At 49.2% G+C, this 23,736-nt stretch overlaps 1 protein-coding gene across 5 annotated transcripts in view; it reads right to left on the reverse strand.

Annotated features, from left to right (window-relative positions):
* Positions 1–23,736, reverse strand: part of EVL (Enah/Vasp-like) — a 158,283-nt gene that overhangs the window by 45,262 nt on the left and 89,285 nt on the right. For all 5 annotated transcript variants that reach the window (XM_068540670.1, XM_068540682.1, XM_068540658.1 and 2 more), the window contains exons 2-3: positions 14,393–14,561; positions 6,478–6,655 (exon numbers count right to left, since the gene is read on the reverse strand). In XM_068540670.1, the coding sequence (XP_068396771.1) occupies positions 6,478–6,655; positions 14,393–14,561 (347 nt within the window). The remainder of the gene's footprint in view (positions 1–6,477; positions 6,656–14,392; positions 14,562–23,736) is intronic.

Raw genomic sequence — 23,736 nt, forward strand, 5'->3', positions numbered from 1 at the left:
GACATGATTCTAGATTCTAAACAGAAAGAAGTTCCTCCAGCAGAAGTAAAGTTCCAGGGAATGAAAGAGAATGAAAGTGAATGTTTTCTTCCACGTCTATGCAGACGAGCATGAATAACAACGACTCCTAAGATACAGATGACGTAACACTACTTCACAGCAGCCGGGTGAGGGAGGTGTATTTATTATCTGTCATGAGGCTGAAACACGCTACATGAGACCAGACTGCCGCCACTCATTTGCCAAAGGAAATAAAAGTTCTCTTGGTCATCAGAGGACACACCTGCTTTGGGAGTGGGAAATTATGCAGACGTGACTAAAGGCGCAGGAGGTTTGCAGCCCTCCGTGTTGTACTGCACTTAATTAAAGCTACTGCTGAAAATAATGGGAAAAATGAAATCTCAAATTAGCATATGAAAAATGGTCATCATACTAGTAAACAAAAAAGCAAATTAAAATGATACGTTTTCCCTTCTCTTGTGTTTGCTAAGGTTACAGGAGTACTAAGGCCTGGTCCTGGTGCAGGCTCAGCAGTGGGTGACCATCAACTGGGCTGGACACAGTACAAACTAGTACTCTCATTCCGGAAGGTGTATTCAGCAAGATACGTCAAAGCTTTAGAAGTGTATTGTTTGACTCAGAAATATCCCAAGATATAATTGGACAAGTGTGTAAAGATGAACATAAGACACAAAGCATACATACAAATTAACATATAAACATACAAGAGAGCCAGCCCTCTGTTACACGAATGTAGTAGTGAAAAATGGGGACAACTTACTTACAAGCCGAAGGCTGGTTAAATTGTAGTAACATCTCTATATGGTACTCAGTGCAACACTCTGGCCACTTAAATGGTGAGGAGATCCGACTTCCTTGGCACAGAAGGACATGCGTACCATAGTGCCAAGTGAGAAAAGCGTACAAGACAGTAAATACAGACTATTTCTGGGGAATAGCTCTTCAGTCATATGTGAACACAGAAAACTCTGGAAGGCTACATAAGTGTTAAGAGCAGTCATCTCTGGGTTTTAGGATCAGAGGTGACTTTTTGTTTGCTTGTCTGTATTTTCTATTTTGCAGTTATAAACAAGGACTGTGGAGGATGAGGGACGCTGCCTCCCGGACGTGCTAGGTCCTTTGGGAAGTAAAGAAGGACATTCTTCCGTCCGGTTTCTTCACAGGGTCTTTCCTGCTTCTAGCATCGGCCACAGTGACCACATCTGTAAGCAGTGAGCTAGCATTCACTCTGTCCAGACAATATACGTAAAACCTAAACCATTAGGGCTAGAAGGACCTGTAGAGAGCTGGATCAAGTCTGTATCCCTCCTTTCAGAGATGGGGAAACTGGGGCCCCCAGAGAAATGACCTGTTTAAGGTCAGAAGCAGGCTCACATGGAAGCATATAGAAGCAGCTGCCTTTATAAGGCCACTAAACTGTGAACTGAAGTCTGCTAAGAGAATGAACTGCAGCGGGGAGGGAGCTGAGCCGGGCCGGGTGGCCAAGTATAGCCTGTAAACACTGCTGCGCCGCCTGACAGCTGGCGGCTTTACCAGACAGCGGTGTGCGCCCACTGAGGACAGCAGCCGCAGGAAGTCCAGGTACGTGCATCAGTGGTGTGGGAGTCGAGACGGTGCAGACCTGCCGACACCGAGGCCCGCGCCCTCGGTCCTTTTTCTGTAGCAGCTGTAACGTGCCATGAGCCATGCTCACTGCCCTGACCAAGCCCCTGTGACGCCCAAAGCAAGAAGACCACCCGGAGCTGTGGGCTCAGGCTGGGCCCAAGGCTGGTTGACCCTCCCCTCTGACCTACTGAGGCAGTGCAGAGTTGTAGAAAAAACACTGGATTTCAAACCAGAAGCCCTAAAATTGAGTCTCAGTTCCACTGGAAGATTCTGGCAGACATGTCACCTCTTTTAACCCCAAGCCCCCATCTGAATAAATGTGTATAACAGTAGCCGGCCTGACAACCTGTGGGAAATAAAAGCCAAATTATAGGCTCTTTAGAGTATAAGAAGTCCTTCCTTAGCCAGCTGAGGCCCACCTGTGGGGCTGCCTGGTTAGTGGGAGCCTTCCCTCAAGAAGGGCAGGGAAGGGGCATGTGGGAGAAGATCCTGGTAAGAAACAAAAATCCTGGGCTTTGAAGAGGAAGCCTAGATGTTATTATTACTACAGTCATTAGTAGTAATAGTAGTAGTAGTAGTAGTAGTAGTAGTAGTAGTCATGGTCTCCGCCATCCAACTAGACTACAGAAGCCCCACTCTGAGTCCCCCCCTAAGCGCACACACCACCCGTGGCCATCACACCGCGTCACGGGGAGGCCCCGCTTCCGCCAACATCGGCACTCTTCCTCCTCCCTCACGGCTGTGCATCAGGAGACAGACAGCTCCCCCCCACCCCCAACTACCTCCAGGCGCCAATTTCTACAGAAAAAGCCCCAAGAACCCAGTGGCTGACTGTCCCTACCCACCGAGATAACCCCTGAACCCAGAGCCTTGTGGGTCCCAAGAGAACCCTGAGCCAGCTCTGCACTCCTGTCCCTACCCAGGGAACTGAAAGCACCAGGCAACAGGACCATTATTTAATTTACTGATGTGACTTGCTAAATTGGCTTTAGGTTCCCTAGGTTGGGCCTGAAGTCGAAGAATGAGTATCCAAAACTCACTGGCATAAAAAGACAGGTTTCGTGGGTACCAAGGAACAATGTCAGCAAAACAGATCTCTCCAGGGTCAGATGCCTGACTCTCTACTCTCTCTTCCACGTAGAAGTTGGGCAGCAAAAATCTTACTCTGTTGCACCCATTCTTTCTCCAGAATAATGTCAAGAACTCTGGCTGAACAATGGGTTTCACCAGGGTGACAGGCAGGAAGGAACAAAGAAAGAACAGAGTCGTGGCCTGTCCTCAGCACACAGAGGGTGCAAACTGTGAGAGCGGGTCAAGTCCTGCGTGTACATCCAGGGAAGCCCCCTTCCCCTCTTGAGCCCCGGCCTCCTAACCCAGCGATGTTGTCTGGGGACTCGCTTCCCAGGGCTGTGGCGAGAATCAGGTAAGAGAAAGGGGTGTGAAGACCGGGCGGCCACGATTTGCTCTGCTTTGCTTTCAGGTTTGTATCTAAGCATCTTGTGTCTGCCAGGTTTGTTGGACCCCAGGAGGCCACACTAGTGTCGCTCACGCATGAGGGGGAGGTGGGAAATGCTGATGAGACCCTGAGTCTCAGAAAGTCCACGATCCGATGGTCCAAGCCCCAGATGCCTAGCACAGGACAGGACATGCCACTGAGGAGAGGAAGGAGCAGAGGCGGGCGTTATGAGGTGCCAGGCCCCATGCCGGGCAACTGAATCCTCTCCACAACTCTGTAAGTGGGACTTATGACCCCATTTTACAAATAAGGATGCTGAAGCCTACAGAAGATAAGCAAATGCAACAGGACCAAAGGGGAAAGAACCAGTATTATTCACGCTCTTATCACACACCAGGCACTGTACACTAAGTACTCTATAAACATTTAAAATTTAACCTTCATGACAGTCCTAGGAAGTAGGGTTTATTACCCCAAGGCCACACCACAGGTGGCAGAGCAAAGACTTAATATAAGATCTCACTGCCTCCGAACACATGCTTTTCTCACTACACTTGACCCCTGAACAACGTGGCGGTCGGGCTCTGAGTCTGCACGGGTGAAAACCTGCATGTAACTGCACAGCCGGCCTCCACGCCCACGGCTCCGCACCCGCAGATGCAACCAACTGCGGATCATGTAGGGCTGGAGACGCATTCATGGAAAAGAAACCACTGTCAGTGGACCACTTGGTTCAAAGCCGTGTTGGTTCAAGGGTCCACTGCACCGCAAATGGCCTCCCGCCAAGGAGGGCAGAACACAATTTGCCAATACAGACGGGATTTGATAGAAGGCTCACAACTGTCCTGCAGCAGAGGCCTCCTGTGGTAGCTGGTGGAGAGGCTGCCTGTGCCCTGCCCGCGCTCTGAGGCCTGAACTACAGGTCAGGGTGGCAGCCGTATCGTGGAGCGGCACTCCACAGTGACAGAGCCGGCTGCAGAGACACATGGGTCCAGGGGCGGGTCTCTCAGACGTAATGTCGAGGGACAGAAATCAGGCCCCGAAGTACACACTACGTGATCCATTTACACGAAGTTCGAACACAGGTAAGAGTGCTCTGTTGTCACAGAACTTGACATCCTGGTTTTCCTGGGAGGGGGCGGAGGGATGCGGTCCCTGGCAGGGCCTGGCAGGGCCTGGCAGGGGTTCTGCATATGCATTTGTACAAGCTCATCGAGCTCACACTTCAGGTTTCTGTATGGTACAGTGGGCTACACCCCAGGTGAAGAAAACGCTTCCTCCTCAGTGGGCCCAGGGTCTCCCCTCCACCAAAGGCCGTGGAACCGGGATGGGCGACTACTGTTCATGATGAAAGTTTCAAGTCAGGCCACTGTCACCTCGTGAGCACACATCCACCCCCTACCCCAACAAAGACATCCGTTCAACCCAGAGGGAGGAGACGCAGGAGGTCGGGGTTCTGAATCTGAGTTACTACCTGGCACCGGGAAGTTATTTCTTCATACTATGTCACACGTTTCTCATCTGAAAATGAGGGTTGGATTAGCTGATTTCCTTGTGATTCTATGGTGAAGTTAAAAAAATAACTAGTATTTGCTTTGCGTCAGTCATCTGAATAAATTAAAACCTTCTTTTTTTTTTTTTTTTGCCCCTTAATGTATCTGTATGTACAGATAAAATAAAGCTTAACTCCCACATCCCGGGGCAAGTGAGGGCAGCTCGGATCGGAAACCTTAAACGCAGCTCACTCTACCACGAAGCTCAAGGCTCTTGGGTGGAAAAAAAGACAGCTGACTAAGCGGTTCTTTGGTGCTACAATGTTGCAGGCAGGCCCTGCACTCATCACTCACACCGCTGTGGTTCCTCACCGCGCACCCCCAGTTCTCAGCAGAAAATCCACAAACCTTGGGGCCTTTTCACAGTGGGGACAGAACTCTACAAGTACTGGTTCTGTGTACGACCTGCGGGAAGCATACTCAAAACGTGTTCTTTATTTTCTTAAAAAAATTCTCCTAGGGTTTAAATTGGGTCCCAAAGCTCCAACCTGTCAGGCACAATAGATATTTAAAAGCCATCTCCCTCCAGGTTCCAAGTACTATGTCTCTCCACTTCCCACCCCAATTCTGGCAGCAGTAGCAGCAGCAGCCATGACAGTAATAATGCCCACAAATACTAATACTGGGTGATTAATACGTGTCAGGCAGCCTGCGAACATACATTCGAGTTCATTTAAACGTAGAAACAACCACACATCACCCATCTTATGGCTAAAGAAATTGAAGCCCAGAAAAATGACCGGGACTCAAGGCCAGCAGGGCACCCCGAGGCCCAGTTCCTCACTACCACGCCCTACCAAGGTAAGATCTCCGGCAAAGTGCAAGACTGTCTCTGTGGCCACCAAGATGCCAACGTCCTGGAAGGCCTCTGACCTCCCTCTGAAGCTAACACTACAAACTCCCGAGAACAGCCACGTGTGTTTTTGCTCCTTTGCTTTACCTGCCCTGCACAGAAGCTTTTGCTAGCGCCACTCGCCGCCCCCAGCCCATTGTCTACACCCCAAGTCTTCCAAGTTGGAGCCTTTCACTGTGCAATCCGTGCCACCCTTCTAATTCCACAACCAGTCTCTTTCCTATCGGCACCGCAGTCTGCAGAGACACTGCAGTGTTCTCTTTCCCAGCATGTGCTGGACTTTCAGGCCCATGTGCCTTCGTATTTGCTGTTCCCTCTGCCTGGGATGCCCACTCCCACCTCTTTGCCCTTCAAAACTCCAGCTCAAATGTCACCACCCGCTCAAAGCCTCCCTTGGCAGCCCAGATGGGCAGTCCCTTATTTCCCTTCCTGTGTTCCCGAAGTCCCTGCCCTGCTCATACCTTATCAGCACACTTATCACAACACGTTACAGTTAGCAGTTCGTGAATCCGTCTACTCCAAGATACCAAGTGCCTTGAGGGAAAGGACTCCATCCACCCATTTCTTACCTATTCTGTCTAGTCAGTTTCTAACACTCAGTAAATGTTTAGTCAAAGTGTGCTAAACATATGCATAATTGAATACAAGAATACATTTTTGCTTGCTCCCTCCGATCTCTGCCAAACATGTGTCTAGAATATGGAATTAGGATGACAAATGTAAAACGCATCTGGATACTCGGCTCTAGGAACACAGTACAAATCTGTATCTCACCAAGGGCTAAAAAGATGTAAATGCCACTCTCTCCTCCTTCAAATTGCTAACATAGCTTTCAACCTAGAGTCAGGCAGTGGGTTTCTCTGAGAACCCACAAAGCATCAGCTCGGCACAGCTGCAGGGCAAGGACACCCAGGAAGCCAGAACTGTAGGAGGGCAGAGGTAGAACGAGAGAAGGTCTAGGCACCAGGCCAAGACAGAGCCCCGCTTACCTCCTTCTTGGGAATTCATGATGTTCAGGGCAAACAGCATGGCATTGGAGAACGTGGTCGCCTCTTCCTTACTTGCAAAGTTTAAACCATAGACCTGGCGGGCATCTCGCCACTGGTGGAAGGTTGGCGTTGCCTGATTGTACTTCAGCCCTTTCACGATTGAATAATTGATCACAACCTGAAAGGGAAAAGAGAGAGAAATACGTGTAAATAAATAAAAGGTAAGTGAGCTGGAGGGAGCTGTGTAGGGCAAGGATATTGTGTCCCCTGGGGCTACAAGAGGACAGGGGGACGGGGATGGGGTCAGAAGAAGGAGAAAGCACGACCAGGCAGCTTTTCAACATGATCTATATACAACAGTGAGGGTTTGAAAAACAGTTATTTCATTTAACTAACAAAGAGTGTGGTCATGACCTCCGCATGAGAGCCCTAAGCTGGGAGTCAGGTTCCCTGTGTCCTGGTCCTGGCCCTGCCTCCCAGCCGTGTCACCCTAGGCGGCACCGCACTTCTCTGGGGCTCAGTTTCGCCAGTTATAAAATGGGGATAATGATCCTGGCTCTACTGACCTAATGGGGTTACTGCAAAGGTCACATTGTGACACATATCTTATGGAGACTTCTAGATATAAAGATCCTTAAGGGCAAGAGTCTTTTCTACTTCATATTTATGCCTCCCATAGCCCTCTGCATAGTGTCTAATACTTAGAATGCATTAATAAATGGATTATTAGTTAAAAGGACAACTATCCATTCTTTTGCATGTGCCTATTCAGTTTTCTCAACACCATTTATTGAAGAGGCTGTCCTTTCCCCACTATATGCTCCTGACTCCTTTGTCATAAATTAATAAAACCATATCTGCATGGGTTTATTACTGGGTTCTCTATTCTGTTCCGTTGATTTTTGTGTCTGTTTTTATGCCAATATCATGCTTTTTATTTACTGTAGTTTTTAATTACTATACTAAAATTACAGTAATACAGTTTGAAATGAGGGAGTGTGACGCCTCCAGCTTTGTTCTTTCTCAAGATTGCTTTCGCCATTTGGGGTCTTCTGTGGTTCCATACAAATTTTAGGATTATTGTTCTAGTTCTGTGGCATTTTGATAGGGATTGCGTTGAATCTGTTGATTGCTTTGGGTGGTGTGGACATTCTAACATGAGCACAGAGTCCGCTTTCTTCTCCTTGGTGAGTCTGGCTGAAGGCTTGTCAGTTTCGTTTACATTTTCAAAGAATCAGCTCTTAGTTTCCTTGATCTTTTCTATTCTCTTTTTAGTCTCTATTTCATTGATTTCTTCTTCTTTTTTTAAATGATCACCTCCTTCCTTCCTCCCTCCCCTCCCTCCCTCCTTTCTTTCCCCACCCTCCCTCCCTCCTTTCTTTCTTTCTTTCTTTCTTGGCTGCGTTGGGTCTTCGCTGCTGCACGTGGGCTTTCTCTAGTTGTGGCGAGCGGGGGCTACTCTTCATTGCGGTGCGCAGGCTTCTCACTGCGGTGGCTTCTCTTGTGGTGGAGCACGGGCGCTAGGCGCGTGGGCTTCAGTAGTTGGGGCACGTGGGCTCAGCAGTTGTGGCTCACGGGCTCTAGAGCTCAGGCTCAGTAGTTGTGGCACACAGGCTTTGTTGCTCCGCGGCATGTGGGATCTTCCCGGATCAGGGCTCAAACCCGTGTTCCCTGCACTGGCAGGTGGATTCTTAACCACTGCGCCACCAGGGAAGTCCTATTTCGTTGATTTCTGCTCTCATCTTTGTCATTTCCTTCCTTCTACTAACTTTGGGTTTCTTTTGTTCATCTTTTTCCAGTTCCCTGGGGTGTAAAGTTAGGTTGTTTGTGACTTTTCTTGTTTCTTGAGGTAGGCACTGACTGCCATGAACTTAGCAGTAGAATGCAGAACTGCTTTTGCTGCATCCCACAAATTCTGTTATGTTATACTTCCATTTTCATTTGTCCCCAAGTACTTTTAAAATTTCTCTTTTGATTTCTCCTTCAACCCACTTCCATAGCACGTTGTTTAATCTCCACATACTTGTGACCTGAAACCATAAAGCCCCTGGAAGAAAATATAAGTGGTAAGCTCCTTGACACAGGCCTTGGTGATGATGTTTTGAATCTGATACCAAAAACAAAAGTGACAAAAGCAAAAATAAACAAGTGGGACTAAATCAAACTAAAAAGCTTCTGTATAGCAAAGGAAGCCATCAACAGAATGAAAAGGCAATCTACTGAATGGGAGAAAGTGTTTGCAAAACATATATCTGATAAGGGACTAATATCTAAAATATATAAAGAACCTGTATTGCTCAATAGCAAAAAAACAACCCAATAAAGAAATGGGCAGAAGATCTGAATAGATATTTATCTAAAGAAGACATACAGATGGCTAACAGATACAAGAAAAGATGCTCAACATTATTAATGATCAGGGAAATGCAAATCAAACCCACAAGGAGATATCATCTCACACATGTCAGAACGGCTGCTATCAAAAAGACAAGAAATAAGGGCTTCCCTGGTGGCGCAGTGGTTGGGAGTCTGCCTGCCAATGCAGGGGACACGGGTTCGAGCCCTGGTCTGGGAAGATCCCACATGCTGCGGAGCGACTAGGCCCGTGAGCCACCACTACTGAGCCTGCGCGTCTGGAGCCTGTGCTCCGCAACGGGAGAGGCCGCGACGGTGAGAGGCCTGCGCACCGCGATGAAGAGTGGCCTCCGCTCGCCACAACTGGAGAAAGCCCTCGCACAGAAACGAAGACCCAACACAGACAAAAAAAAAAAAAAAAGACAAGAAATAAAGTGTTGGCAAGGATATGCAGAAAAAGGAACCCTTGTGCACTGTCAGTGGGAATGCAAATTGGTGCAGCCGCTACAGAAAACAGTATAGAGGTTCCTTAAAGTTAAAAATAGAACTATCACATGATCCTGCAATTCCACTTTTGGGTATTTACCCGAAGAAAATGTAAACACTAAATCAGAAACATATATGCACCCCCATGTTCACGGCAGCATTATTTACAATAGCCAAGATATGGAAATAACCTAAGTGTCCATTGATGTATGAACAGATTAAGAAACCGTGGTATATACACAATGGAATATTACTCAGCCATAAAAAAGAATGAAATCTAGCCATTTGTGACAACATGGATGGATCTCAAGGGCATTATGCTAAGGGAAAGAAGTCAGACAGAGAAAGACAAAAACCATATGATCTATGTTGTATGTGGAATCTTAAAAAAAAAAAAAGCTCATGGATACAGAGAACAGATTGATGGTTGTCAGAGGTGGTGGAGGGGGGGTAGGGAAGGGTGGGGGAGAAATTATGCATATGAAACCACTTAACACAGCTGCTAGCACATAGGTTGTCAACAAAGGTTAACTGAGAAATATTAAGGTCCTCAGAGATGGAAATATGCAAGCAGAGTCTAGATAAGGCTGGATGGCCTGCTGTTAGTGATACAATGGAAAGATTCTGCTTTAGGAGAAGTACAAGATGATTTCTTGGGTCTCCTCTGGCTTTGAGGCTCTAGGGTTTTGTGACCTGAATTGGAGACAACTCAGTCTATTGTCCCCCCCGGTCAGGAAGGAGAGATCAGGAAAAGATTCGGAGATGCAAAGAGACATGGCCAAGACACCCTGTGTGCTGGCTGGGGCGCTAAGACGAGAACCCTCCTTTACTGCTCCATCCTGCTGTGCTGTTGGATAAAGTAAGGCCAGAGGACAGCAAATATGGGCAATATCCACAAGAGCTTCTTCCCAAGTCTCAGCCAGGTGGACGGTAGGTTTGGATTGTCCGATAGTGAAAAAAGAGCGAGCAAGTGAGAGAGACGGAGGGAGAGAAGCACATGTACTAAATTAGCTAAAGAAACACAACTGTTTCTTAACTTAGCTGTTACATACTGACACTGCAGTTTTGGCCAGATCTATACCCAGGTTCCTCGGTGGTTCTCTCTCTGGGTTTAGCTCTAGATCGTCAGAAAAAGGGCTGGAGGTTTTGTGGCTACATGCATGATAAGAAGCATAGTGACTTGTGGTTAACACAGCTCTTCAGAGGAGAGGGCACAACAATAGCGGTACAGTGACCAGAATGAGGGAGATAAGACCCTCTTCCTTTCTGCGTGGTTAAGTCTATACCAGAAGGTCTGTGTTTGTGTGGTTTTGGTGCTGCACTTTCAGTGGACATTAACAAACTAGAGCAAGCCAGAGGGATGTGTTTCAAATGGAAGAAGGTCTGGAAACCACATCCTATCAAGAACGGTTGAGGGATACCGAAGCAAGATAAAAGAAGACTCTTCAGTGTATCACATACTCTCTCCAGGTACTTGAGGGGATGATCTGGGGAAGTGAGATTTAGAATCCTAAGATTTGGGGCTTCCCTGGTGGCGCAGTGGTTGAGAATCTGCCTGCCAATGCAGGGAACATGGGTTCGAGCCCTGGTCCGGGAGGATCCCACATGCCGCGGAGTAACCAGGCCCGTGAGCCACAACTACTGAGCCTGCACTCCGCAACAAGAGAGGCCGCGATAGTGAGAGGCCCGCGCACCGCGATGAAGAGTGGCCCCCGCTTGCCGCAACTAGAGGAAGCCCTCGCACAGAAACGAAGACCCAACACAGCCAAAAAATAAAAAAAAATAAAAAAAAAAGAATCCTAAGATTTGAAATCTCTGGTTGGCTATGTTCCTGGAGGGGGACTTCGAGGGAGCGGGAACGGGGGGAGGTGGATGCCTAGCCAGAATCTAGAAACAGTGTGGCGTAAGGAACTCAGAGACCAGAGAGAATGTCTAACTCAGTCCTCCCTTTTTACAGGTGGGAAAACTGAGGCCCAGGGAGAATAAGTGATTTGTCCAAGGTTACAAGGTAAGTAATGGTAGAACTGAATTTAGAATCCAAGCCTGCAGCCTAGGACTTTGTGCTGCTTCTGACTGCCAGCATAATGAGCTGCGATCTTTCTTCCCGTAATTCCTTCTCTGGTCCTAGCTCTAACCTCTAAAGCCTCAGAAATCGATTCTCTACTTTTAGAGATTTTCGGATATTGGATTGGGAGAGTGTGATACAGCTGTTCCAGAAGTTCTCTGAGTTCTTTGCTGCACATGGCTGGCCTCTCCTCCAACTGCAGCTCTTGGGTTACCATTTCTGATCCATCTACACCTAGAGCATAGAGTTATAAAGGCTGCTCACCGAGTGCTGTGTCTGCTAGCCAGACATAGCCCACAAAGGTCTACGACTGCTCTGAACGCAACTACCGTACTAGGCGCATGGACTGAGCAGGGGGTTTTGAGTCAAACTGTGGCCATGCCCCTTTCAGTTTTTCTCTCCTCCAAGCAAATATCTCTCGCTACTTCTTCAACTGTTCCACATACTAATGCTGCTTTCAGACCTCTCACCAGTTTGGACGCCCTCCTCCTTACAGATTCCATTTACGGCACTCAGATTTGGTCCCAACATTCATGGTAAAAGTACAACCAGTGCAGAGCAGAGCAGGACTGTAATATCCCTCCTTCTGGACCTCTACTTCTATTAATTCAGCCTGAGACTCACTAACATTTTTAGTGGCCATAACTCATTCTCAACCAAACATCTTTTGGTTTCTTCACCTTCAATGTGAGATTCAGGTTAGACCTTGGCTAATGATACTATAACTTACCAGTCCTTTTCCCCACAAATGATGACCTGGTTTTATGTCCACCTATTTAGCAAAACGGGGGAGAGAATTCTCTGAGAATGCTCTGTCTCTCTTAAGATGTTTGACCTTGTAATCCGTACTGACTGGAAATCAGACCTGTGAAAATCCATATTTTCTCCTGGGTCCATAAAAGTTATTATGGACCAGGTTTCCTGCCACTTTCTCTAATACCTCGGTTTACTGAAAATCTCTTTTGTGTTCCTGGCTAATGTGTCCCACCCCCCTGGGCAGAGTTGCAACCATGTTCCAGGAGCCTGTCTGACGAACGTGTAATGCCAACTGGAAGGCTATGTTGGTAACGTCTCCATCAGGTCCCAGAAGGTCTCTAAGTTAGAGGCAACAGAGTCTCCCTGAGTTTCCCCAGGAGATCACTGAGGACTGCCGCCAGTCCCTCCCTGAAGGCAGGAAAGGTCTCCTCCCGAATGAGCCCCAACATGTGCTTCGCTCTGAAGGAAGCTGAGGCTTCTGAGAACAAGGTTCACTTTGGTTTCCACACACCATGGTATCTTCCTAGTGTGCCCTGCAGGGCAACCAAGAGGCATGAAGAGAATGGAAAACTTGTCATAATAAAAGCAGCCACTTAGGGAACACTCACTGTGATTCAGGAACTGCATGAGATAATGGGCCTTATGTCAAAGGCGAGTACCAGGGTGGAACTGCCCTGGCTGTCCCCACCCATGGGTGTTAGGGAAATGTGTGAGATGTTTTCGGCTGTCGCTATAGGTGGGGCTAAAGGTGTTATAAATCCTGCAGTATGTGGTGCAGTGTGCCTCTGAAAGGCAGAGCTGGAATCAGTGAGCTAGAAGAACAGGGAAGCAGCTTCTAGAAGGTTCTTAGAATAACCTGCCTACCCGTAAGGCTCCTCGACAAGGGACAGGGATGCCCCTGAAGGTACCCAGAGTTCCAGGTCAGAAGGACCACCTTTGACCAGGGGTTCTGAAGTGGGGAGGTCCCTTTTAGCCACAGGAACCTGAAATTTAATAGGGCTATTTTGGCAAAAGCAGAAACCCATTCAACAGGCAACACACTGAAAACAGAGTCCTGAGTTTCTGTTCTCTCTTTTCTATTTGCGAACACGATGGTCCTTGCAAAGACAGCAGCAAACCTGCTGCTCAGCTCAGCCACGGGCTGACTGACAAAGGCTGCCTACTTAAGGCAGAGGTGCTCACAAATGCTGAACTGCAGATCTGCTGATTTCCCTGCTGAAAAGTGTCCTCGTCCACCTCTCAGAAGAGAGCTGGAGGGAGAGCCTGAAGCCCTAACGAAGTCGCCGTGGCGAAGCCACACGAGCCCTTTCTCCACGTCTCTATTTCAGTCCACGTCACGTCAGACCACTCTGTCTGAGTTACGTGTGCACGACTACCCCGGACATAGGTGGACTTACCTTGTACTTATTGGCACAGGTACCTACCAGGTGCACTCACAAACTATCTCATCTGATTTGTCCAGGATGTACTATTAGGGAGATGAATGATCCCAGATTCTTTAAGTCATCTTGATATTCCCCCCAAAGTAAGACTTACGGGGTTGGTGGACCAAAAATCTTCACAGCTATATTACTTATGGGTACGCAGGCAGAGAATAATACTAACACGTTCGTACAATATATTTTTCAAAGCTGTTTCACATCTATTATTTTATTTATATTCTAATCTGACAATAACACAGTGAGGTAGGCAGGGTGTGGATCACTGCCTGTGTAAGACAGCTGTGAAAAATGAAGTTCAGAAAAGATAATTTGCTCAAGGTCTTAACACCTTGGAGTATGAGAATACAGGGCCAGACTCTGAACCCGGACCTTTGACTCTACATCGTGACCTTGTTGTTCTCTGACCGTTTTTCACCAGTGTGTGTGTATGTGTGTGTGTGTGTGTGTGTGTGTGTGAGAGAGGTGTGTGAAGTGTCTGAGGTGTGTGTGAGGGGTGTGTGTGTGTGGTATGTGTGTGTGTGAGGGGTGTGTGAGGTGTGTATGTGTGTGAGGTGTGTATGTGTGTGAGGCGTGTATGAGGTGTGTGTGTGTGTGAGGTGTGTGTGTGTGAGGTGTGTATGTGTGTGAGGTGTGTATGTGTGTGAGGTGTGTGTGTGTGTGAGGTGTGTATGTGTGTGAGGTGTGTATGTGTGTGAGGTGTGTATGTGTGTGAGGTGTGTGTGAGGTGTGTATGTGCGTGAGGTGTGTATGTGTGTGAGGTGTGTATGTGTGTGAGGCGTGTGTGGGGACGGCCTGTCACCCCAGCACTCACCTGCTGATCCTGAAGCTTGACCCCAACGACTCTGAAGGTGTTGCTGGCAGTGTTGTGGTAGATGTTGATCCGGCTGAATCCCTGCTGGCCAGGTTTGATTGGTACCCACTTCTTACTGGTGTCATCATAGACCATCACGGAAGCCCGGGCTTGGCAGATACTCTGTTCACTGCAGACCAAGAGAAAACGTTAAGCGTCAGCCTCAGTTACAAGGGATGGATGCTGGCTTTGTCCTTTTCTGAAACAGAGGCCAACTGCCGCTTGACACAAAGGAACTTCCTAGTTGCCAGAGCTTCCAACTGTCTGTGGAAGGGCCGCTCTGTGAGGCGATACGTTTTGACTCTCCAAAGACCAGGGGGAGTGGACAGGAGGTTCTATGCCAAAGTTTTTGATAGCATGGAAGAAACTCCCAGCTTCACTTTCAGGGGAAAAGGTGCTTGAACTAGAAAGGAATTACAGCTATAATTTGCCAACTGTCCACAATATTCCAGGCATGGTGTTAAATAAGACAATGCACTAAAGCACATAAGCTTCGCAACTTACGAAGCAGCCATTTATTACCCCCATTTTGTAGATGACAAAAGAGTGGCCCAGAGACTTGGAAAGATTTATACAAATTCACATAGGTACTCAGCGATTTTATCTGGGATTTCCAACCAGTTCTGTCTGACTCTAGAATACATGATACAGATAATATTCTCCACAACATCCAACAAAATGCTCAATTTATGATAGTACGATAGTGTGGCTTCACACAAGCTATGTAGACAATAACATGATTAGGTGATCCTCTAAAGAACAGAGTGATGAAAATCAAAATAAATAGATGGTTCACCCTGCTTCAATGGAGAGATTTCCAAGCAAATTCCCCTGTTCAGCATATGACAGAAAACCAGGGAAGAAGCAAAAGAAGCACCCGGAGAGAGAAGATAGTCATCACTGAAGTCAGCACACTGCAACTCCCGCCACAGCACTCAGGGCAAGTCTCCCAGAGCCCACCGGCCTCTTCATTTACATATAAGCCTCATAATCTTAAACATTTACTTTCTCAGTCTCTAGTATATTAGAATCCCCCAATTAAAAAGGTAAGACGTGGCTGTCAAAGGTAGGCACACCAACAGCAGCGAGGAGTGGCTGTTAGCGGAAAGGGAGGCTGAAGAATTAGAAACGGAAAGTTAAAGCCCAGCAAGTCGGCGCCAATTTATAAAGACGTGGAAGTGTGTGTAATTGTGATAATCATGATGATGAGACCAGGCAGTCAGGAGAAAGTCACAGTCTGTTCCCTTCACCATATCTAAGAAGGCAGGGAAACCAAATATTCGAAGAAGTCCCCTCTCCCCAGTCCCAGTGGCTACCAGGTGACAAAATGATGGTTTTTAGGAGATTGGCCCTCAGGGACCTGGAAACCTCACCTTGGCCTAGGCAGCCTGCCTGAGGGCTCTCGCGGGCTGAGCTTCCCCGGGACCCGGCTCCCCTACGACTCCAAGACGGTGGAGGAGCCATGTACAGATTATTACTATCTGAACAACAATTCTGGGTATGTGCACACACAAACCTGCCCGTACATATTCCCTCACTTCACGTTACACGAATCCCTACGTACACTTGATGGCTGTCCAGCTAAGACTTCACGTGCCAGCGCTCTCAGACCCACTCCAAAGGCCTACACTGCGCCGTCTCAATCCTTCTGCTGGCCCCTCAGCTCTGCCCTAGGGTGCAGGAGTCTGCGGTACACTGGACGTCAGCTGTCCAAGCCCTGTGCTGAGGCTCCTTCTGTGGACACATGTATTGGGAGTGAATTATATGGGTTTTGTTGTGCAATTGTGCTACATCTTTTTTCCTCATCATTCATTATTCATTCAACAAATAATTAAGGGGAAATCAGTGATGAGCCGAGCAGGCATGGGCTTCCCCAGAAGACAGCCATATCATACTGGCGGGGAGAAAAAAGAAAAACAAAAAGAAAACCAAACACGGCACTGTGCTTTGCCTTCTCTGAGCTCTGGAGCCTGAAACCATGTATCTTCTACGAGACTATTAGGAGGAGTTGCCGCTCCCCTAGCTGAGTCTTTGGGGCCCTGTCCTCATGAAGTCGAAGGTGGGAATCAGAGTAAACTGTACACAGAATTAGACAGACCTTGGTTCAGATCAAGTCAGAGTCCCACACCAATATAAACTAATTACTAATCAAGTTCTGGGCTAAGTTGTGTCACTTAGTGCTACTCACGCACTTAGGCGCTCACGGTGACAGTGGGCAAGCAGGTGTGTGCTCTGAATGCTGGCTCAGGAGCTGGGAGAGATCCTGAGATGCAGCACAGGGTGAGGTAACAAAGCACAGACTCGATTAAGTCAGAGGGACCTGAGCCAAAATCCCAGGCGTAGCGCTTACTGGCATGAGACACAGAAGCCCTTGCGATGCCTCTGTGGGAGCCAACCAGGAAGGAAGCGTGTGGTAGAGCCCCCGTGTGAAGGCCGTGGGGTGCCGCCCTTCAGATCACCTTCCAACGAGCCTGTTCTGCAGCAGAGCTGACCAGTGGTCCCAGCTGCTGCCCTCTGGACGCCCACCACGTCTGCACAGAGGCCACGTTCTCTGGGCCACTCTCCGCCAGTGACTAAGTGGTGGCAGGGATAGCTGGCCCACGCAGGGCTCCTCCCCAGGGGAAACCTCCTCATCAGCCAGGCCCAAATTTTCTCGGAACTGTGCTGTGGGCTGAGACGCTTCCTACTCAGTCCTTCTTGCCCCTTCTCCTCCTGCAGACGTCAGACCTGCATCTTGGCCTGAGGCTCTCCGGGCCTCTCCGCTCCCTCCATCCTTCACTGACCTTCTGATAAATCTCTGGTATCTAACCGTCCTGGGGGTCTTGGTGTCTGCTTTTGGAAGACCCAAAGTAACACAGCCTGCACGGTGCAGGCTCCCTGGGGGCAGGGACACAGGGGTCTCATTCTCCACTGTCTCCAGAACCCGGCAGAGAGCAGGGGCCTGATGGCTGCTCCCTGGGAAGAGAGCTCTGGAGAGGACCGAGTCCCTCTCCAGCTCAGCACAGCATGCCTCCTAAAGCAGCCCTAAGAGCACGCCGAGCCCCTGAATGGAACTGCTGGCAACGGGGAACTCCGCTCTCCAAAGCAGTCTGTTTGTTGTGGAATGGTCTGAGTCGCCCTTGTTCTGAGGGTCAGCCCACTCCCTGCCCTGCAGAGGTACCAAGGTGCTCTGGACAGCTCTGCCGGCCTAGTGGACAACTGAGGGAACGCCTTGGCTCTGCCATCCACCATTCACACAACGCAGCTACAGGCCCCCGTGCCACCCCGGTCGCTCTGCTCCAGTGAGTCCCCACCTGTCACATGTTCTCTTGGGATCTGGTATGATACTCTTGTCTTCGTCTGACAAGCACAGATGCCAGTGAGTCAAAAAACATTTAGTGATGCAGAGGGGCATATGACAGTCTCTGCTCACAGCGACTCAGGAAATAAGACAAATGATGACACACCTTACTCTGCCTGGAGGGACTGGGGGAACAGGGGAGACTTTGTGAAGAAACTGCGGTGTGGGTTTAAAGCTGAGGAGTTCTCAACCCCGGGCGGGTTCAGGAAGGGGATGTGGGATCCTGGGCGGGGGCGGCCAGCAGCCAGCGAGGCAAGCACAGCGCACTGCGTGCAGAGCCTACCTGGAGCACCACATACACCTCTCGGGGCTGTGCAACGGACATGATACAGCACCGGACCGACCACTGTGCTTGCCTGCCCCTGCTAGGAGCTTCAACAGCAGCCAGTGTTCTTTTAAACTGTAATCATAGCCACAGGCTCCCTTTTTGGTTTTTTTGGTTTTTTTTTTTTTAGCAGTTTAGGTTCAAATTGAACTTGTGGTTAATCAAAAATCCCTATTTTTGTTCCCATTTGACTAGTGCTCGTCTATCTCTGCTTATTTTATTACCACTAACAAACCCTAAATGCAAGAAAATACTTGTTTACTTAAGATTCGTCTTACTTATTATCCCTTTGTTTTGCAGGGGTCAGCGTTTTATTATTTTTTAGTTTTACTGAGATACAATTGACATGTAACATTATATTAGTTTCAGGTGTATAACACAATGATTCAATATTTATATATACTGCAAAATGATGACCACAGCAAGTCTAGTTAATATCCATCACCACACCTAGTTATGAACATTTTTTCTTGTGTTGTTTTGTTTTAATAAACTCTTGATTGCTATCCAGCCTAGACATTGCCTCTGAGGTCCATATATTCACTGTCTTCTCGACACCTCCATTGGGATGAATACGCAAACTCTATACTACACACGGAGCTCACAGGCACCAGACACTTCATTTGGCTAAATCAGTTTTTTGAGAAAAGTTAATTTGGTAGACAAATATTAGAACGGCTGAACTATTTTTTAAACACATATATACAAAATTCCCTTTACTAAATTGAAAAAGACTATTGCTACCCCCCCCGCCCCCGCCCCAGCCCTGGCCCCATACAACTTGCGCCAAAGCTGGTCCTCCTGAGGGCTCATCTCGGACAGGCTGCCTTCACGTGAGCAAACAACCACTGACCAGTGGGAATCAGTCCAATATGCCGTTTGGTTTGTCCCACATGGTGCTGAACTGCCAGGCTGATGGACTTTTGCCCCCTGGGACCTGACAGTCTGCTCTGAGCTGCAGGTACAAGCAGAGTTTCTCTCCCAGGAGAAGGCTCTTTCAGAGCGAGCAGTCCAATTCCAGTCTCATTTTGGGCTTTTGTATGGGTGTTTGTGGGCCTGGCAAAAAATTCAAGTCTATAACTTCCCTCCCAGTGGCAGGTGAGACATACGCTAACAAAGCTGGGACAGCTCTTTCGTCAGGACCTTAGAGGAGGAAGACGGCGTCCTCTGGGCCTCAGTTTCCTCATCTGTACAAGGCTAGTCTGACCTCAGGGCCCCCCTCAGACAGCCGTGTGTTCATGCTGAGCTCTGCCCATAAGCCCAGCCCCGGGCCAGCAGTCAGTGTCTTGTCACTGGTTCGGCAGTTAACTCTTCTAGGCTATACGTCAGAGACCACTACTGAATCCCTGTTGAAATCTCTCACTTAAAAAGAAAAAACAGGGGCTTCCCTGGTGGCGCAGTGGTTGAGAATCTGCCTGCCAATGCAGGGGACGCGGGTTCGAGCCCTGGTCTGGGAAGATCCCACATGCCGCGGAGCGACTGGGCCCGTGAGCCACAATTACTGAGCCTGCGCGCCTGGAGCCTGTGCTCCGCAACGAGAGAGGCCGCGATAGTGAGAGGCCCGCGCACCGCGATGAAGAGTGGCCCCCGCTTGGCGCAACTAGGAAAAGCCCTCGCACAGAAACGAAGACCCAACACAGCCATAAATAAAATAAATAAATAAATTTAAAAAAATTAAAAAGAAAAAAAAAAAGAAAAACAGCAAACACACCCCAACTTTCTGCATATAACTGTGAGACATACTCACAGATATTCCTGGACTTGACATGAGAAACCACCGGTGCACTTGTGGATAAAAGTAATACACGGGAAAACACAGTGAAGGTAGCCTGAAGTCAGTCTCCACCTCTGCTTCTGTCTATTCCTCCTGGAAAAGCGCAGCTTCTACGTCCCACCAGCTGTTGGACTCCCGCCCCACCGCTCCCTGCATGACCGGGAATGAGGTCTCTGAACCTCCCTCGGGCTTGCGGTGACACCCCATCCTGGCCACGCTCTTTCCTGTGCACAGTGCATGTGGAATCCTTTCCACTCTACAAATGCCTTCCGGGGCTCTTCCAGGCATTTACTACAAAAATTTGAAGGACAGAGTGTCATTTCATCAAGTAAGGGCAAAAAGGTGCAGAGCCAAAAAGGGAACAGGGAGCAACAGGGCCAACGAAGAGAGGCTCACTGGAAAACTCAGTGCAGGGTTGAGCTTGGAACCCGTACAGCACTTGGACCTGCAGGAAGAACCGGCCCCCGCAGCACTGTGCTCATCTCTGCCTCTCACCAAAGCTCTTACCTGTCTGTCCCGCTTCTCAGTATCTGCGTCTCTGCCTCTCACCAAAGCTCTTACCTGTCTGTCCCGCTTCTCAGTATCTGCGTCTCTGCCTCTCACCAAAGCTCCTACCTGTCTGTCCCGCTTCTCAGTATCTGCATCTCTGCCTCTCACCAAAGCTCCTACCTGTCTGTCCCGCTTCTCAGTATCTGCGTCTCTGCCTCTCACCAAAGCTCCTACCTGTCTGTCCCGCTTCTCAGTATCTGCGTCTCTGCCTCTCACCAAAGCTCTTACCTGTCTGCCCCACTAGACGGTGAGCTCCTTGAAGGCAAGGGCTCTGTCGCTTTCCCCTTCGTAAGTCTGGTCCCCTGTGTGCTGCAGACACTACAAACTGCTCAATACATGACTCTCTAACTGCGAATGAGTGCATCTACGACCGCGTGCCCACGGGAACAGTCCATCTACAATCCGCCTCCGCTGATGCTCAGCGAGAGCAGCTGCCGAACAAAAGCCTCGGTTACGGAGCACCGTCAGATCGCCGCGGCCTGGGGTCCGAGAGTCGGGAGACCGCAGTGCTGAGGGGGGCCCCCTGACAGTGAGGCTCCCAGGGGGCCGGCTGGAGACACAGACCCGCTGCTCTGGGAAAGCGCAGGCTGCCCTCTGGGGGTCCCCTGGACGGTCGGCCTCGGAGCGCACCCCGTCGCCTGGATCACACCTCACCCTCCCCGCCGGCACTGGCCCGACCCAATGCCCAGCTCGCTGGCTCCCTTCAGACAGAACAACTCCCCACACTCTGTCCTGAAGGCTGACCTCACCCCAGCGGACCCGGGAACCCAGGTTCGCCTGGGGCTGAGGCGTTTCCCGGGAGCTGGGGCAGGACACTCAGCGCTAAGACCAGGATGGTCCCAGGCAAAGCAGAGGGAGTGGTTGCCCTACTGGGAGCTCCCTCTCCCTCTCCACAGTAACTATCATGGGATTAAGTACCTAATAAACACCCACTGAAGGTGAGTTTGGCTGACGTAAGTTGATACGAGCTGGCACCACTCCCTGATCCCAGCTGCTACCTCTCTAGCTCTCGTTTTCTCTTCCATCAAGCTGAGAAACATGACACCTGGCCAGACAGACCTGCAGAACAGTGGCAGGTACAGTAGCAAGTGGCACGAAGGAAAGCTACCCAGCATCTTCTCCGTGGGGTGGGCCACCTCCCTCCCAGGAGCAGGCACTCAGGAGAGGAAGTGGGCAAAGCAGGGCTCGGAGACCCGGTGTGGGAGACGCCCCCGCAGCACAGCCTGTGCCCCCAGTGGGCAAGCCTCCGCCCTGGGGCTCTCAGCAAAGGCAGGACCCGACAGCCTGCACGCTACCTGAACGCCCAAGGCGGCTCTCCAGGTCATACTCAGGAGCCTCTGACCTTGGTTTTCTCCCTAGAGGTTAAAAGAATAAGGGGTAAGGGCAGCTCCAGTGTGGATACAGAAGGCGCCTCACACGGGCTTCACCTCAAGGCCTTACCTCATGCAGATGTGCTGTTTACTTGAGCCAGTATGTCCCTTGTTTAAGACGACTTCTCTTTCCCACATCCACGGCTTGCATCTCACCTTTCTCAGCTCAGTGCCACTGCCTTCAGGAAACACCTATCCATTCACTGCCACTGTCCTGAAGGTCTGCTGATTTTCTCTCTCCCCCACGAGGCAGGTTTTCTGTGGTTACTTTAAAAATGTTGTTCGTCTCTGTAGCTCCAGTAACTGGGACCTGCTGGATTGCTCAGTAATTACCTTTGAATAAATGCTTGCTTTTGAGTGTGCCTAGTTTTTGCCAGGCATCATACTTCTCAGCCTTCGAAGATTCTTTGGGGTGGGGTGGGGAGGGGAGGGGAGGGGGTCACGACCCACCTGAGATCGGGCCACCACTGCTTTCTCTTCCCGCATTAATTTAACAAATAAACTAAGAACACACCCCTTTCACTGAGGACTGACTACGTACCAAGTATATCCCCACGCCTGGTACTTAGAAAGCAGACTGTGTGTTGAACAGAAGCCATGGTCTGCGCCATCAAGGGAAGGCACACACACACAGCCCATGGCACTCCAGGGGTGCAGAGCGCCCGCAGCAGAAGGGGAGCCTGGCGCGTCTGGCCCAGGGTGGGGGTGCGTGCGTCTCGGGCAGAGTGCCCGGTGCCCCTGGCCATCACCCTGGGCTGCCCGTTACTTCTCAACATGCACACATTCCAGGGGAACCAGGAAGCCCGCACCAGGCGTACTGGCACTGCATCCCAATCCAGGGACCAAGGAACAGGGATGGAAACACAGCCCTGTCAGAGCCGAGAAACATTCGGAAGGAACCCTTTAGATGGAGGAGTCAGGCCAAGTGACGGGGGCAAGTTTACCAATGTCCCACAGCTAATATGGGGGAGGCCAGGACTAGACTGCAGACCCCTTACTGCTACACGATAGGGCTTCTCTGCCTCCTGAGTGAAGAAGCATTTTTACCACGTGCAAGTTTTCTCTTTTTTATGTTATTCTTTTTCTGAACCATTTGACAGTTCCAGATATCATGACACATCAATCCTAAGGTTTTTACATTTCTTTAAAATAAGGACATTCTACTATATAACTTAAACACCATTATTACATCTAAGAAAATTAGTAATTTACTAACAGATCCAATACAGAGCCCATATTAAAAGTCACCCAAGTTTCCCCAAAATGTTTTGATTTTTTTATAGATCTAGGAGCCACTCATGCATTACATTTGGTTGTGTTGTCTGCTTACTCTCTTTTAAGCTAGAATGTTAGGCCATATTTTTTCCCTGTTTTTCACTGATATTGATTTTTTGTGTGTGTGAAGAGATCAGGCCAGTTGTGTTGGAGGCTGTTCCCATCCTGGATTGTTTCCTCGTGACTAAATTCAGGATAAATAGGAAGAACACAGCACAGGGGGGAGTGGGCATTTACTCTATCACATCACGTCGGGCAGCACATTCAGGTGCCTTCTCTTTGAGAGGCAAGCTTGTCTACGGGAGCAGACGCCAGATCTCTCCAACGGAAAGGTGCCTTTCTTCTTGGTAATGAGTAAATCCCCTATAGGGTGACATTTTTTTCTCTTAATGGAAACAGGCCTGAAACAGGTTTGGTATTTTCATCTAAACTTAAAATGTTTATTCTGAAACAGTTCATGCCTACAGGTTTGGTGTTTTCATCTAAACTTAAAATGGTATTCTGAAACAGTTCACGCCGGTGAGAAGTAGGTTCCCATGATCCCACCACTCAGGCCAGGAAATGTGATGTCATCTCAGAAAGCTGTTTAGCCCGAGAGGCCCCTGCACCCCAGTGCCCTCCTCTCGACCAGTGGGAGCCACCATCCTGAACTGGGTGCTTACCAATTCTGTG

Source organism: Eschrichtius robustus, chromosome 1 (genome assembly GCF_028021215.1).
Source record: "Eschrichtius robustus isolate mEscRob2 chromosome 1, mEscRob2.pri, whole genome shotgun sequence".
Lineage (NCBI taxonomy): Eukaryota > Metazoa > Chordata > Mammalia > Artiodactyla > Eschrichtiidae > Eschrichtius > Eschrichtius robustus.